This window comes from Zea mays, chromosome 2, assembly GCF_902167145.1.
Source record: "Zea mays cultivar B73 chromosome 2, Zm-B73-REFERENCE-NAM-5.0, whole genome shotgun sequence".
NCBI classification, from domain to species: domain Eukaryota; kingdom Viridiplantae; phylum Streptophyta; class Magnoliopsida; order Poales; family Poaceae; genus Zea; species Zea mays.
In genome coordinates, this window is record NC_050097.1 from 231,218,714 (window position 1) to 231,236,242 (window position 17,529).

The 17,529-nt window shown below is 40.5% G+C and overlaps 1 protein-coding gene across 1 annotated transcript; it reads right to left on the bottom strand.

The window, feature by feature from the left end:
* Positions 1-2,191: 2,191 nt before the first annotated feature.
* Positions 2,192-7,346, bottom strand: LOC103649391 (centromere/kinetochore protein zw10 homolog). The gene is made up of 8 exons (XM_020549195.1): positions 7,326-7,346; positions 7,027-7,119; positions 6,776-6,871; positions 4,252-4,380; positions 4,071-4,148; positions 2,789-2,947; positions 2,560-2,697; positions 2,192-2,233 (listed from the first exon to the last, which is right to left on the bottom strand). The coding sequence occupies exons 1-8, from the start codon at positions 7,344-7,346 to the stop codon at positions 2,192-2,194; spliced, it is 756 nt and encodes a 251-aa protein (XP_020404784.1).
* Positions 7,347-17,529: the final 10,183 nt, after the last annotated feature.

A 17,529-nucleotide genomic window follows, 5' to 3' on the forward strand; every position in this document is an offset into this window, starting at 1 on the left:
TTCACGCCAATGCCACTGTTAAGCACAGACATAACCTTATCTCTTCTCTTAAAGATGATAATGGAAATATGGCTCTCTCAATAAAAAAGAAGCTGTGCTTTTTAATGCCTTCAAGAACCGTTTGGGGACTTCTCAGCAAACTACTATGGTTTTCAACTTACCTGCTTTGATTCAGCCGATTGGTAATCTTTCAGAGCTTGAGCAACCTTTCTCTAGCCGGGAGATCGATCAAATCATTGCATGTCTGCCTTCAAATAAATCGCCAGGTCCGGATGGCTTTAACACAGACTTTGTTAAAAAATGCTGGCCGGTAATTGCCCCTGATTTCTATGACCTATTCAACAAATTTTTTGAAGGATCTCTCTGCATGCATAGCATCAACGGATCATATGTGAACCTCATTCCCAAGAATGTCTCTCCTGATTCAGTTGGTGACTACAGACCCATCTCCCTCCTTAACACGAGTGTCAAAGTTTTAACAAAAATCTTAGCCAATCGCCTGCAGCTGGTGATCACAAAGCTCGTCCATCAGAATCAATATGGTTTTATCAAGGATAGATTGATCCAAGATTGCTTAGCTTGGGCTTTTGAATATATTTCACTGTGTCACAAATCTAGAAAAGAAATGGTCATTCTAAAGCTTGATTTTGAGAAGGCATTTGATAAACTGGAGCATGCTGCATTCTTGGAGATCCTGAGGCACAAGGGGTTCGGTAATAAATGGATCCACTGGATCTCTATGATTCTTGGCTCCGGATCTTCTGAAGTTCTTTTGAATGGAGTCCCTGGGAAAAGATTTCACTGTCGACGCGGCGTCAGGCAAGGCGACCCTCTGTCCCCGCTTCTTTTTGTTCTTGCTGCTGACCTTTTACAGTCTATTGTCAACAAGGCCTGCGAAGGTGGCATTCTTCGTCTTCCATTACCAAACAATTGTGGCCCGGATTTCCCTATCATACAATATGTTGATGATACTATTCTCATAATGGAAGCCTGCCCTAGACAACTTTTCTTCTTAAAAGCAATGCTCAACTCTTTCGCTGACTCCACTAGGCTCCATGTGAATTACCATAAGTCCAACATTTACCCCATCAATGTCTCAGACCAGAAAATGGAGATCCTTGCAAACACTTTTCATTGCAAAATTGGATCATTGCCCTTTACTTACTTAGGGCTTCCCTTGGGTATCCAAAGACCTAAATTGGGTGCTTTTCTACCCCTTATCCAAAAAATTGAAAAAAGACTGGCGTCAACCTCCATCTTCTTATCACATGCTGGAAGGCTTCAAATGGTTAATGCAGTCTTCTCCTCTCTTCCAACATTTTACATGTGCACTCTGAAGCTCCCCAAAATGGTGATCAGGCACATTAACAGACTCAGACGACACTGCCTTTGGAGAGGTGCTGATTTAAATGCCAAGAAACCCCCACAAGTTGCTTGGAGTTCGGTTTGCAGGCCAAAACATCAGGGGGGTTGGGTGTAATCAATCTGTCATTACAAAATCAAGCCCTTCTCATGAAAAACCTTCATAAATTTTTCAACAGAGCTGCCACCCCCTGGGTTAATATTATTTGGACCAATCACTACAGTCACTCTCTGCCCTCGGGTAAACTAGTTGGTTCTTTTTGGTGGCGAGATGTCCTTAAAACGCTTGAACCATTTAAGAGTATTGCTAGGGTGGAAATTGGAGATGGAAAAACAACACTTCTCTGGCATGATAACTGGGATGGTATTCCCAAATCAACACAGTATCCAGAACTTTGGTCCTTCTCTGCTTGCAAAGACACCACTGTGCTACAAGCAAGATTGGTTGACTCCCAAGAATTGTTCCATGCTCCGTTGTCCACCGAAGCCTTTGTTCAACTTCAAGAGTTGAATGATTGCTTGGATAATCTTCCCGATAATAATTACAAAGACAAATGGTGCTGCTCTACTCCTTCTGGCTTATTTTCCTCGCAAAAGATTTATGCTCATCTGATGGGTAACCAGTGGACACATCCCATTTTCTCTTGGTTGTGGAAATCCAAATGTCAACCCAAGCACAAGGTGTTCTTTTGGCTACTACTGAAAGACAGACTAAATACTAGAGCTTTTCTGAGAGAGCGGTCCATGTTTTTGAACTCTTATTCCTGTGACAATTGTATTCTTCAAGTTGAAGGGACGGCCATTCACCTCTTTTTCAGATGCAATTTTGCTAAGAGATGTTGGTCCTTGATTGGAATCTCTCCTTCACATTCTGCGGATTTACTCAACACCATTTTAAGAATCAGAAGACGTTGGCAAGTCCCTTGGAAACTTGAAGCCATAATTCTATTGACCTGGGACATCTGGAAATGCAGAAATAATTGGGTGTTCAATGAGACTCCGCCCATGGTGGAAGGTTGTCGTGCTATGTTCAAATCTGAAATGAACCTTCTTAGTCACCGAGTTAAACCAGTAATTGGAGATAAAATTAGAACCTGGCTTCTTTATTCTGTTCTGTAATTCTTCTTTCTTCTGTACTCACCCTCCTGTATCCTCTCCCCCACTCTGGTTTCCTTAAAGCAATAAGCAATAAAATACTGTAGGACCCCCTACAGTAACTTTTACTTCAAAAAAAACGTCATGGTCTAAGGACTTTGTGCTCCCATCGTTGTTCTCAACCAGGGAAAGAAATAGTGAAGAGAGGTTTTCCAGAGCCAAATGTATAAGGCCTTGCAGCTGCAAACATGTATATCTAAGATTTTATCACCTCAAACCAGTATGGCATAATATGTATCACCTCAAACCAGTATGGCATAACATGTATCACCTGCAATGTCTCTTCTGCTGCCATGTCATCTATCAGAAGCATATCCCTCGTAATTCTAGAGAAGACAGACCCAAGGACATTGCACATACTTTTCCTGTAAATTGATCTTGGCAGTATCGATTCCCACATGATGCGTATCTTTTCCAAAATAAACACGACCTGAATTGAACCCATAGATCAACAGAGTAAATAATGATGCCTAATCAACAACTGAAATGTCCATTTAGATGAAAAATTGAAAAAACTTTCAACAATTGAAATTGGGTGCTGCTGATATTTGGCACAGCATGAACAAGGCAGTTTTTATTTCATTGCAGATCCATGAAAGATTGAAGCAAAACATTATTTGGATGATTTGCGAGATCGCTGGTAAAAAGATTCCTGAAGAATGGCGAATAGATGTAGCAACAGGGGACAAGGCCTCCCAAACTTGTAGCGTTCCAAATCAAGCAAAAGAAAGACACCACTCATCATGAGTAGCAATGTGTATTTTACTCATTTTGCAATTATAAATACATAATTCTCTTGTAAACTTCATCACGAGAAGTGCAAATTTGGACTTATAAACCATGGTTATTTTGCCTTGTTTCTCCACTGTGGGAAATGTTTGACTGGGACAACAAGTAATTAGCTCAATGAACAAGCATACTAAATTTTGAAGTACATGTACAAGTCCCCATCATAGCAATATGATGGGGACTTCATACATGTTTACTTCAAAATTTAGGCCATCAAAGCGATTGATAAGCTTGTTTGACTGGGACAACAAGTAATTAGCTCAATGAACAAGCATACTAAATTTTGAAGTACATGTACAAGTCCCCATCATAGCAATATGATGGGGACTTCATACATGTTTACTTCAAAATTTAGGCCATCAAAGCGATTGATAAGCTGCTGAAGGGTTTTCTTTGGAGAGGTAGAAGGAGGCCATTGTCTGTTGGCTTGGTCTAAGGTCACTCATGGTGACTTAAGGAACCATAGCTGGGTTTTGAGGGCTCGGTGGCCTTGGTTGCAGAAAACGAATCCAAACATACCATGGAACAAGAAGACAGTTAAAGATGCTCTTCCCAACTTCAATTAGTTTTCTGATATGCAAGGGGCTGTCTCAGTTAGAGTAATTCCCAAAATGAAGTCCCCATCATTTTTCAAGGTTCAAAAAGCCCATACTCTTTAACAATGGAACAGACCTGCTCGATACTAAATGTGAAGTAACTATGTATGCAGTCAACATCATTTTTCAGGGTTCAAAAAGCTCATACTCTTTAACAGTGGAACAGACCTGCTCAATACTAAATTTTGCGGATTCATAATGCTGAGGTTGGTGTGTGTTCTGAAAACCTTCAGCACCATCTATAGCCTGTTAAAACAATGCAACAAACTAGAAAATTTAAATAGAAGCTCTAAAGTAGAAGTAATTATGTATGTGAAAAAGAACTTCATAATTAGAAAGATCTAATTACCTCACTTATAGTATCAACAGTGAGTTGTATTTGTCTTCTCAATATAGCATTCGCCATCAGGGAGAAGATTGGGGCTAAATCCACAAAAACAACCTGTTTCTGTAGATCACTAGGAAAATCTGCACGGTACTGGAAAAAAGCATCCATAAAGGTTAGCAGAAAACATTGCATTTTGAAAACACATAAAATATCTTAAGAAAAATCTCTCTTAAAAAGTGCTATTTGATTTGGTTGCCCGAGAGGAAAAATTACAGCAGCATGAGGTTGATTCTTTTTGTTTTGTAGGAAGTAAAAACTAAACAAGATCAATCCAGGGCATAGAGGCATAGAAATTTTTTTCATGCGCATACTAGTTTTTATGAGAAAGTAAACACTCTAAATTATCACAATAATGTTGTCCCATCGCCACAGAACGCATTAGTTGAACTTGAACACAACAGCCAGCCACAACTTGGTGAGTTAAGGTTGTCTTGGGTTTTCGCAAAGTCCCCCTGTGGGCAGTGGTGGTAGGTGGCAGCAAGTGTACCAGCATGATGGGTGGGGTTGGACCGCTGACCGAATTTTTTGTTTTTGAGTCCTTTTTGTGTTAAAAATTTCCAATTAGACCCCCAGAAAACTTAAATGCAATTTTGGACCCATTTCTCGGCGCCATGGGCTATGGCGCCGAGTTTACACATCTCGGCGCCATAGATCTTGGCGCCGAGCTACCTGCCGCGCTTTCGTTCACGAGCTGACACGGCGTCAACGTGGCACCGAGCTCGGCGCCAAGATCTATGGCGCCGAGCTCGAATATATAACCACAAAGCTTGTCTAGCTCAGTTGGCAGAGCGCAAGGTTCTTAACCTTAAGGTCGTGGGTTCGAGCCCCACCGTGAACATATTTTTTTATCTTTGTCACTGATTTGTTTTTTATTGTCCAGATTTTTTTGTTTATGCCGCTGATTTGTCCGTGCGTTCAATATTTTTTGTCTTTGTCACTGATTTATTTTTTATTGTCCAGATTTTTTTGTTTTTATCGATTTTCCATCGATTTACCTCCGGTAACCTAAAAAGGTTTTGTAAACCGTGAACGGCCCTCATCCGATGATACCATCGGAAATTAAAGTAGCTAGCGTTCTGGTCAAGATGCATGCCACGAACTTGCGCCTGAACTCCCCCAGAGATGCTCTGTCTCTTACGGTTTGCTTGTTCCAGAAGGTGCATTCCACCAAATAAAAGCGAAAAGAAGCAGCCTGGCCGGCCTCACCTATTAATAAAGCCGGGTGGAATCCATTCTCGCGCACATATATAAACACACTCAACAACATAAATGATTGTACCATTACACCAACATAACGCATCATCTATTAATAACGCAACTTTATTTAATTCTAGAAGCCACTACTACCACACAGCCATCAAAGTTAATCAAGGAGATACTCCATCAGGTCATCTTGTTGCATGAGAATTCAGTATTCCATATCACTAAGTTCATTCACTTTTTATTTTTTATTTATTTATTTTGGTTTGTGATGAGAATTCAGTATTCCATATCACTAAGTTCGTGCGTGCGTGCATTTTCAGCCATGCATGCCACTTTGGCCCGAAAGAAAGTGTGTAATATGTATGTATTTCTCCCACGCACCGTCACAAAAAATATTGAACGCACGGACAAATCAGCGGCATAAACAAAAAAATCTGGACAATAAAAAACAAATCAGTGACAAAGACAAAAAAAATATGTTAACGGTGGGGCTCGAACCTACAACCTTAAGCTTAAGAGCCTTGCGCTCTACCAACTGAGCTAGACAAGCTTTGTGGTTATATATTCAAGCTCGGCGCCATAGATCTTGGCGCCGAGCTCGGTGCCACGTCGACGCCGCGTCAGCTCGTGGACGACAGCGCGGCAGGTAGCTCGGCGCCAAGATCTATGGCGCCGAGATGTGTAAACTCGGCGCCATAGCTCATGGCGCCGAGAAATGGGTCCAAAATTGCATTTAAGTTTTCTGGGGGTCTAATTGGAAATTTTTGACACAAAAAGGACTCAAAAACAAAAAATTCGGGACCGCTGAAGGCACAAGGCAGTACATGAGCTCAGACAACATGGCCGATAAGAAATTTTATTGGTGTTGGCTGCAGGAAGTGAGGTGGTAGCACATGAAGGGGGGTGGAACGGACAATCAGGTCAGGTGTGCTACAATCCAGTAAAATTCCTGTATTATGGAATCTACGGTCGGAAGCTGGCTGTTTGTTTCATTCTAGGGATTATAAAAGCTAAAAGCACTATTATCCGACTGAAACAAACAGAGCTTCCTCCAGTGCAAATCCTAAGGCATTCCCTAGTACCAAACCCAAACTGAAACGAATTTCAATGACTATATAGAGTATAGGATGACAATACAACACAATTTAATACATGGAAGATAAAGAATAAATAGTTTGTACATATGACATATCTGCATTTTTAAGCAAGAACACAGTAACATGCATAAGCAAAACTCATGATCAATAATGATAACAAGCAGCAGCAAGTTGGGCATGCACACCTGAAATGCAAGGCCCAGAATTTCTTGGGACAAATGGTAAAAGTCATTGTGAACAATAGCAGCCACTTGACTTAAGCTATCAAATTGCTTCTCTAGCTTCAGAAAAAATGGCAAAAGTCACTTACTATGAAACAATAATAGTGCCCAAAACATAGAACTGAAACTAGAATACAGTTTGATTCTCTTTAAGCACAACCATGGTTTAATGTGGAAACCTAAAACTATCATTCAAAGTTTGTACATACACGAACCTGAACCGGCACAATAGCCCTATAAAGGAGCAAAACATCCCTAGCAGCAAAGCAGAACTCCTTAGCTACTCTTGCTGATGACAAAGATGCATCCTAAATAGATGTGCATCAAATCCTCATCCAATAGAAATTTACAGCTAATGAACACTAAAAATGGAACGGTGCATTCGCATGCAATGGCCAATGCAGCACGCAACTAATGGGAAGAACACATGCCATGATGAACGGAGCAGTAGAAATAAAATTGGGGAGATATCAATTTAATGCTGAAATTCAACGAGGCAATAAGTAATCTAGACCTTGTAGAAATCCCTCTTCATGGGCTTTCTTTCACTTGGTCTAATAAACAGTGGGAGCCCTTGCTTCAAAGACTCGATTGGTTCTTTATCTCTCAAGAATGGTCGGTGGTTTTTCCAGAAACTCGTGCAAGAACGCTGCCCCGAGATATCTCCGATCACGTGCCTTGTCTTGTCTCCATCAAATCAAAGATTCCAAAATCTAAGGTTTTCAGGTTTGAGAACTATTGGCTGGAATTTGAAGGCTTCATGAATGTTTTCCAAAATACTTGGCTCAGCCAAACGAACCTTCCCGACAAAGCAATGAATCTGACAGCCAAGTTTAAGATCACACAGAAGGCTCTCAAAGAATGGTAGAGATCGTTACCAAAGATTGATAAAATCGTTAGAGACATCAAGTTATTAATTGAGTTTATTGACATAATTGAAGAGCATCGTGACCTCTCCATAGAAGAATGGAACTTCAGTGAACGCATGCAGATTAAGGTTGCTGAACTACTTCACATCCAAAAAATTTATTGGAAACAAAGGGCGTCAATTAAGTGGATTACTTCAGGGGATATCTGCTCAAGTTTTTTTCATGCACATGCAACGATAAAACACAGGAAAAATACAATTGTCTCTCTGACTGATGACAACGGGACCATACACTCGGAGCATGAACACAAAGCAGATTTTCTTTGGACTGCTTTCAAAAGTCGGCTAGGATCTTCAGACTTCATCGGTATTGATTTTGATTTGCAAAGTCTCTTAACTCCTCATGATAGCCTGCAATGGATGGACTCCCCCTTCACTAAGCAAGTGATTGACAACATTATTAAGTCGTTACCTTCGGATAGATCGCCAGGACCGGATGGATTCAATACAAATTTTGTTAAAAAATGCTGGCATGTCATTGCCCAAGACTTTTATGACCTATGTGACAAGTTTCATCAAGGCGATGTCTGTTTAAAAAGTATTAATGGATCATACATCATTCTAGTGCCAAAAAAGGACAATCCACAAAAGGTAGGAGATTACAGGCCGATTTCGCTTCTAAACAATAACATGAAAATTCTTACAAAGCTTCTTGCGAACCGCCTTCAGACAAGTATGGCCATGTTAGTCCACAAAAATCAGTATGGCTTCATTAAAGGGAGAATAATTCAAGACTGCTTGGCGTGGGCGTTCGAGTACATTCATTTGTGCCATTCCTCTAAAAAGGAAATTATCATTCTTAAGCTTGGCTTTGAGAAGGCTTTCGATACTCTAGAGCATGAGACGATTATTCAAGTTCTAATACATAAAGGGTTTGGTTCCAAGTGGATAAGCTGGATTCGGAATATCCTTCAAACTGGCACATCTTCGGTTCTTCTCAATGGAGTCCCAGGGAAAACATTTCATTGCAAGAGAGGGGTCAGACAAGGAGACCCACTTTCCCCATTGTTGTTTGTTTTGGCGGCAGACCTTCTTCAGAGTATTGTTAATAAAGCAAAGCAATTGAATCTGATTCGGCTACCTCTATCTGACAGATGTGGGCAAGATTTTCCTATTGTCCAATATGCAGATGACACCCTTTTGATAATGGAAGCATGTCCAAAGCAGTTATTTTTCCTAAAAGGCATCCTCAATACATTCGCAACATCAACAGGTCTCAGAGTGAACTACAGCAAATCAAGCATATATCCAATTAATGTTAACTCTGAGAAAATGGAGATTCTCTCAAGAACGTTCAATTGTTAGACCGGATCAATGCCATTCACCTACCTTGGTCTACCTTTGGGTCTTTTAAAGCCAAGACTTCAGCATTTTCTTCCCCTGATACACATAATCGAAAGGAGATTAACATGTTCCTCTAAATTCTTATCTCAAGCTGGACGTCTGGAGTTGGTAAACTCAGTTTTTTTCAGCATTGCCAACCTTCTTTATGTGTACACTCAAGATTCCAGCTTCTATCATCAAACATATTGACATTTACAGGAAACATTGCCTTTGGAGAGGGAATGACACAAATTCAAAAAAAACCTCTAGTGGCTTGGTCCATGATTACTAAACCCGAAAAGCAATGGAGGATTAGGAGTTCTCAAGATGGAAACTCAGAACGAAGCGCTTCTCCATAAATACCTCCACAAGTTCTACAACAATCATGATTTGCCTTGGGTTAGTATCATTTGGAATAATTACTATTTGTTTAGCAGATTACGTGGTCATAGGAGAATAGGCTCTTTTTGGTGGAAAAGTTTGATGAATCTTCTGCATAATTACAAGAGTTTAGCATATCCAATCATTGGTAATGGTAGAACCATTCTCTTCTGGGATGGCCTGTGGAATAGTGGAATCCCTAATCAGCAATACCCTGAATTATTCTCCTTCGCGAACAACACAAAACTCTCTATTGGGGAGGTCAAACAACAAGAGCACATATTCCAAATATTTCAATTACACCCAAGTGCTTAATAGAATCACTCGGTGATTAGCGTAGGTACTTTGCGAAGTGCTTAGGTTAGTTAGACCGCTCTAGCGCTTGTTCTAAGTGAATCCTAGTTAGTTGAGTGAGTTTTGTAAAACCACATAACCCCTCGGCTCTTGCGCGAGCCGTTGTAATTGTACCGAGTGGAGCGAGAGTCTTCCAAGACCGTGACAACCGCGTTTGTGTCACGGCCGCCACCGTGTACCGGAGGGAACGAGGCCCGCAGCGTTTCGTCCGGAAGCTTGATAGTGGAGACGGCGGGGAGCGTCCGAGAGGAGCCAGAAGCGGAGCACCACTTGCGCGTGGAGAAGGCATGCGGCTCTCTACGGAGTTACTCGACCGATGTGCTTGGCCCTCGCGTGAGCTTCCCTTTGCGTAGGGGCACCAACGAGGATTAGTCGGGACCTTGCGCGGTTCCGGATACCTCGTTAAAAATACCGGCATCATACACAAGAGTTTGCATCTCTACTTTGCTCTTTAAGTTTCCGCGTTTATATTAAGCATTTAAGTTTCAATCTTGTATTCATACTTATATAGTGTAGATTGAAACTTAGCCATTGCGGTAGAGATAGCAACACTTAGACAAAACCTAGTTTGCACATTCTAGTTTGATTATTTGGATAGGTTTTGCTCTAAGGATTTATTTGTGGCCTAGTTTAGTGAAAGCTTTAGAAGTCCTAATTCACCCCCCTCTTAGGCGTCACCTGTTTCCTACAAGTGGTATCAGAGCCTAGTTTGGCTCATTTGAAATGCTTTAGCTTCACCGCTAAAAGAGCCGACACTTTTTAGAGGAAGGGATGGATACCCATAGGCCACCACACTTCGACGCCACTAACTTTCCATATTATAGTGCTAGAATGGCTTGTTACCTAAAGGTCGTTGATCTAGGTGTTTGGACAGTCACTCGTGACGGGATGAAACCCCCAAGAATCCCGAGAAACCCACCACAAGTGAGGAAAAAGAAATTCATTTAAACGCTAGAGCCAAAAATTGCTTGTATGAATCTCTTAGCATGGATATTTTTAATCAAGTATTTACCTTGAAAACTGCTAATGAGATTTGTCTAAAATTGCATGAGCTCCATGATGGCACATCCAATGTCCGTGAGCAAAAACATTGTTTAGTCTTAAATGAGTATAATTCTTTTGCTATGAAAGATGATGAGCTTGTTAGAGACATGTATTCTCGTTTGAATCTAATTATCAATGAGCTCAATTCTATTGGCATTAATAAGCTAGGTGATGCGGACATTGTAAGGAAGATTATCTCCCTGCTACCACAACAAATATACGGGAGCATCATCACCATCCTTCACAACATGGAGGACTTGAGTACCATGACCCCAACCATTGTGATTAGGAAAATCACGACATTTGAGATATCGCGAAAAATGTGTCGGGGAGAGGAGCCAACTTCCTCAAGACCATATGCTTTTGCATGTGATGAAAGGAAGGGTAAAAAGAAGGCTCCCACTCCAAGTTCCTCAAGTGAAGAAGAGGAAGAATAAGAAAGTGATGATGAAGGAGATAATCAACCATCAACATCATCCTCCGAAGACGAAGAAACAAATTGATGCATCAGAAAGGTAATGGGGATGATCCGCAAGATTAATCTAATGAGTGTGCCCCTACAGGTAGAGGATCGTCTCTTTAACATTGACAGGAAAAAACAAAGAAAGAGATGATGCTTCGCATGCGGGGAGAAGGGCCACTTCAGGGACAACTGTCCAACTATGTCCGAACCCAAAAAGGAGAGGAGCAAAGGCAAGACGCTAACAAGTGTCAAAACTTGGGATGATTCTTCAAGCAAAGATGAACCTCCAAGGACGCGCAGCCACCGATACTCATCACGCTCATCACAGTCATCACACAAATGCCTTATGGCAAAAGGTAAAATGAGCATTCCATCCTCTAGTGATGAAAGTAGTAGTGATGATGAAGGTGAGGGAAAGCCCTCCGTAGATGAGCTTGCGGAAGCCGTTAAATTTTTTCAGGATGTTTGCACTAAGCAAAAGGCTCAACTTAAAACTTTGAAAAATAAGTTGATTAGCTCTCAAAATGATTATAAATGTTTGCTAGAAAAAAATTGAAACTTTTGCAAACTTAAATAGTGAGTTGTCAACTAAAATTGAGCTATTAAATTCTAGTGCTCCATCCACTGCAACCGATGATGGCCTTATTAAAAAGAATGAAAAAATTAAGGCTAAGTTAGCTAGCTCCCAAAAAGCTATTGAAAATTTGCTAGAGAAAATGGAAATTCTTAGCATACATAATAATGAGCTAACTATTAAGCTAGAAAACATTGGTAGCACCCCAAAAGTATCTTTGGTTGAAATACCTAAAGTTATTAAGAAAGATGCTTCTATTTCCTGCTTTGATTTAATTGATGATTCTAACCCCTGCAATCAAGTCCTTGTTAAGAATGTTATTATAGAAACTTGTTCGGACGAGATTGCAATGGAAAATGAGCAATTAAAGCAAGAAGTGGCTCGCCTTGGAAAAACCTTGTATGATAAGAAAGGCAAAGACAAACAAATCTAACCTCCACAGGATAACACCACTGCGGGAGTGAACAAGCCTATGGAGGGAGAAACTGTGATTTGTAGGTTATGCCACAAGGAAGGCTACAAGTCTTTCCAATGCAAGACGATGACCGTGGATAAGCAAAGGCAAAAGCTCAAGCAAAAGCCATCAAGCAAAAATCTCCAACACCTATATCAAAAAGGTGGACAAAAAGGCTGCTACACCATATTTGATCAAGAAGAAAAAAATGGAAATGTGATAGTAATCAAGGCCAACAAGCAAGCCAACAAAGGAAAGGGGGCCAAACGCATCTGGGTACCAAAGGAAATAATTTCAACCATGGAAAGCATCAAGAAGGTTTGGATCCTGAAAGAGAAGTGAGTAGTCCGAAGAACAGCGGGAAATTTGGAGACTTGGCAGAGTTGGGATGTATATCATGGGATACATCATATTGGATCAAGTTTATTGCCAAGTGGGTTAGTGAAAATTTTAGACCCAAGTTTCCCCACCCATGACTAAGGTAACTAGATTTATTATATTTCTTGTTTTTAGATATGCGTATCTTTTTATCTTGCATCTAGTTTACCTTTCATCCCTAGTATTACAATTGGTATTTGCTTTTGGTTAAATGCATGCATACTAGGTAAATTATGGTAGGATTGCTTGTTTTCAATTCATAATCTTGAGCAAACCTACATAGTTTAAAATGTTCAATTAAGCACGACACAAAGCTTATTTAACATCCTTAAGTAAATGACACTATGCTTCAGAAACTTAGATAATACAATTGGTATCATTTATATTATATGTGCCAAAGCTCTGATTATAAATAACTTGCCCCTCTTGATATCAAATCAAAGTGCATGTCTCCTACAAGTATTCAAAACTTATATGCACACATTCAGGGGGGAGGTTACTCTATAATCTAAGACTTTGAGACTAATATCTTTTCAAAGTCTATTTCATGTAATAGTCTCATTGTAAGGAAAATGAAGTCCCGGAGAAAGACAACAAACTTGCACTGCAAAATCTCCAAGAACTTTCATGTCTCACAAGTCTGCCATTGGTCCGCCATTGACTTTCAATTGGTATCTTTGAGACTACATTTAATATCATTTACATGACTTCTCCAATATTTGATTAGACTATATTTCATATCATATACTTCCATGTTGCTATAAATGCATATGTGGTTAAATCATATTCTGTTACCTATGCATAAGGGAAGTTAGTCTAATCAAACCATGTCTTGCACCTCTATTTTTCACATGTTTTTTCCTAAGTAGAAGATCTCTGTCAGGGGGAGTATTTCTTCGTCTCTAAAAAGGGGAGAAATTTCTTTGTAAAGAGAACACTCATTTAGGGGGAGTTACAATTTGGTGTTTCAATTGGTATCCTACGATTGGTATCAATTGACAAATCCTTATGAGGGCAAGTCTTATTTACTTCCTACATGTTTTTAATGTCTTCCTTTTCGGTGGTTGATGCCAAAGGGGGAGAAGTTTAGGGACCAAAGCGATGAAAACTGTATCAAACACCAAACACCACCAATTTAAATTTTTTATTTCTTTAAGTGGTTTTGGCTCTTTGGTCTAAAATAGGAAGTAAGTGAATTATGGAGTTAAGGGGAGGCTTAAGTTCATAATATCACATTGTGGGGACAAACACGCATCCTAGCAAATAGATTGCATATTTTTATTCAAATGTTTGTTATATTTGCTTGCTTTGGTTGTGTTGTTATCAATCACCAAAAAGGGGGAGATTGTAAGGAAAATGGACCCCGGGCCATTTGGCTAAATAGATTTTGGTGTTTGATGATCAACATAACCTGTGCACTAATGTGTTTGCTAGTGTTTGTGTTTGTAGTTCATAGGATGCTAAAGTTACTTGGACCAAGGAATTGAGGAAAACAACTCCTTAAAAGAAGACATTATGAAGATTAATTAAAGTCCAAGAAACAAAGATGTGTTGCCTGCGGACTATTTATGCGAGGAGCACTGGACTGTCTGGTGGAACACTAGACTGTCCGGTGCCACACGCCGGACTGTCCGGCGCACCAGGAACAGTAACCCTAACGGCTAGTTCCAAGTAGCACTGTGGAGATAAGTCCACCGGACTGTCCGGTGTGAAAGCCTGCAGCGCCAACGGTCACCTGTGGTGTCAGGGCAACGGCTAGGCGCACCGGATAGTGAACAATGTACTATTCGGTGGTGCATCGGACTGTCCGGTGCGCCACAGAGAGCGCAACTTTTCTCCAACGGCTAGTTGAGTGTTGGGGGCTATAAATACACCCCAACCGGCCATTTCCATGTGTGGGAGCCCAAGAGACATACCAAGGCATATAATAGACATTCCCAAGTTCTTAATAGAATCACTCGGTGATTAGCGTAGGTACTTTGCGAAGTGCTTAGATTAGTTAGACCGCTATAGCGCTTGCTCTAGGTGAACCTTAGTTAGTTGAGTGAGTTTTGTAAAACCACACAACCCCTCGGCTCTTGCGCGAGTCGTTGTAATTGTACCGAGTGGGGCGAGAGTCTTGCGAGACCGTGACAACCGTGTTTGTGTCACGGCCGCCACTGTGTACCGGAGGGAACGAGGCCCACGGCGTTTCGGCCGGAAGCTCGATAGTGGAGACGGCGGGGAGCGTCCGAGAGGAGCTGGAAGCGGAGCACCACTTGCTCGTGGAGAAGGCCCGCGACTCTCTACGGAGTTACTCGACTAAGGTGCTTGGCCCTCGCGTGGGCTTCCCTTTGCGTAGGGGCACCAACGAGGATTAGTCGGTACCTGCGCGGTTCTGGATACCTCGCTAAAAATACCGGTGTCATCCACGAGAGTTTGTATCTCTACTTTGCTCTTTAAGTTTCCGCATTTATATTAAGCATTTAAGTTTCAATCTTGTATTCATACTTGTATAGTGTAGATTGAAACTTAGCCATTGCGGTAGATATAGCAATACTTAGACAAAACCTAGTTTGCACATTCTAGTTTGATTATTTGGATAGGTTTTGCTCTAGGGATTTATTTGTGGCCTAGTTTAGTGAAAGCTTTAGAAGTCCTAATTCACCCCCTCTTAGGCGTCACCTGTTTCCTACCGACAACATAACTTTAATATAGCTATATTAAATAACTAAGTATGTAAATAATAAATAACATTACGTCATACACTATACGGTGTGTGATCAGCTGATTGATTTATGTTGGCTTGTTGCCAGTTGGATTGGGAGTGGCGATTAATTCTTGCCGTGTATAATGTTTCATTTCCTGTTCTATCGTATAGAAATTTCAGTTTTATTTAGACAGTAATTAATCATTGTTGACTGACTCTCTGTCTCTTTTGTACTTGACAAACTAATCAAATATTATCCTATTTTAGGCATCAGATAATCCACGTTTAAATATCAGATACTTCATATCCGTTGGATTTTGGTTATCATATTCTACTCTGCATCGGCACGTAGATCGAATTCGGATTATCCATATCCGCATGGATATAATAACTCCTCCACCATATCCATATAATTAGAATTTGGATCAGATTAGATTGAATAATTATCCGCACCACTTACACCCCTAGACAAATGACTCTAAAAACGGCGAGCGAACATGATGGAACATATCGAAGAAACCTCGTGTTATACAATGATGAGAAAGCTAGCAGAACATGTATAGACCGTCCTGCGGATCAATGTAATGTATTCATGGTTGAGTTAAATTTCTTTTTGGGTCGTGTTTACATTCTTATTATTAATCGAAAACCATGTGCTCTGGTTGATAGCGTATTAGCTTTTCTTTATTTATCCTATTTCATTATTGTATATTTTTTCATCGTTTGAAATTGATTTTTTATATTATTACTACTAATATAATGTTTGTGTGTTACAACGACACACAAAATAAATATTACCCTTTATATTAACCCATGGTTTAGAAAGATATAAACCGAAAAAGAGTCAGACACTCTTTCTATAGCTCGCTCGTAGTAGAGATAAGTATCCACGAAATATGAAAGCCAAATCGTGTAGATAAATTAGGTTTAATCCGGCTAGCTAAAATCTATACTACCACTTTATAATACACCAATTTAAATTTTACAAAACATACCTAATCAAATCACCTCCACACCTATAACCTTCACTAAGGCCTTGTTTAGAAGGACTTCATTTCATTTTAAGAATTGCAGCTTGGATTTCCTAGCTTCACCATAAAATAACTTTAACATATTGTTAAAGTGGATTCTAGAAGTTTTTGGTTTGCACATGAACTCCAGCTTCTATAATACAATTAATTTGTGTGAGTTTACTTAATTACTCTTGATGATTAATGGTCTGATGAGAAGGATAGAGAGGCATGAATCAGTAGGTTTTGTAACCAATAGTATAGTGGGTACTTTTCTTGCAAGGATATATGAAAACAATGTTTTTAAAGCATCCTTTGAGGAGCTTTAAAAAATCATGAAACTAGCTTCTAGTTTCAATTTTTTCCCCCAAAAGTTAGAGCTCTTGGAGCTCATCCTGTTTATAGAAGAAGCTGAAATGAACCTAAAACTCGTGAAGTGAAGCCCTCCCAACAGGGCCTAAATCTACCAAAAAATGCACTAACACACCATCAATACCAACACTTTAGATCACTGAATAACTATCTCTCTTACTCACTCAAATCCGATGGATAATATTATTTAGATTATCTCTCATCTCTTATCCTCTCCCTCCCCTCTCCCTCGTTCACGTCGCCGCCACCGCCATGGTCAATTCCTCTTCGCACTGCCACCGCTCCCTCCTCTCCGCAGTAGCATTAGTATAGACTATATGCTAGTTTGCTGCAAACAGAAGATTGCAAATATTACGATAGAATTATTTTTTATCGCAATAGCTTAACACATATTGAAATTTAGATTATCACGGTTTTTTACCACAACTAATAGACGTGATTCTAGTAAGCAACTTTTTACTGACCTCCGTCTCTAATTTCAAACTCTACCAGGTAACATAGCCGAGAAAAATCCGAACCTCCTGCCACCAGCGCTTTGATTCGTGCAAGTTGGCAAGCCGCGAGCCTCAAACATTCCCTTCGCCCTGGCTGCGGCTGCGCTGCCACTCCCGTCCTTTTCTTAGGCGGTTACTGACCAGCAGGCCCCACGGGCTCGGCCCCCCTCCTCCCCCGAGGCCCCGAGTTCGCTGCGCTTCCGCCTTCCGGTGACAAGCGAGTGACCGATCTACCCCGACCCACCACCCACCGC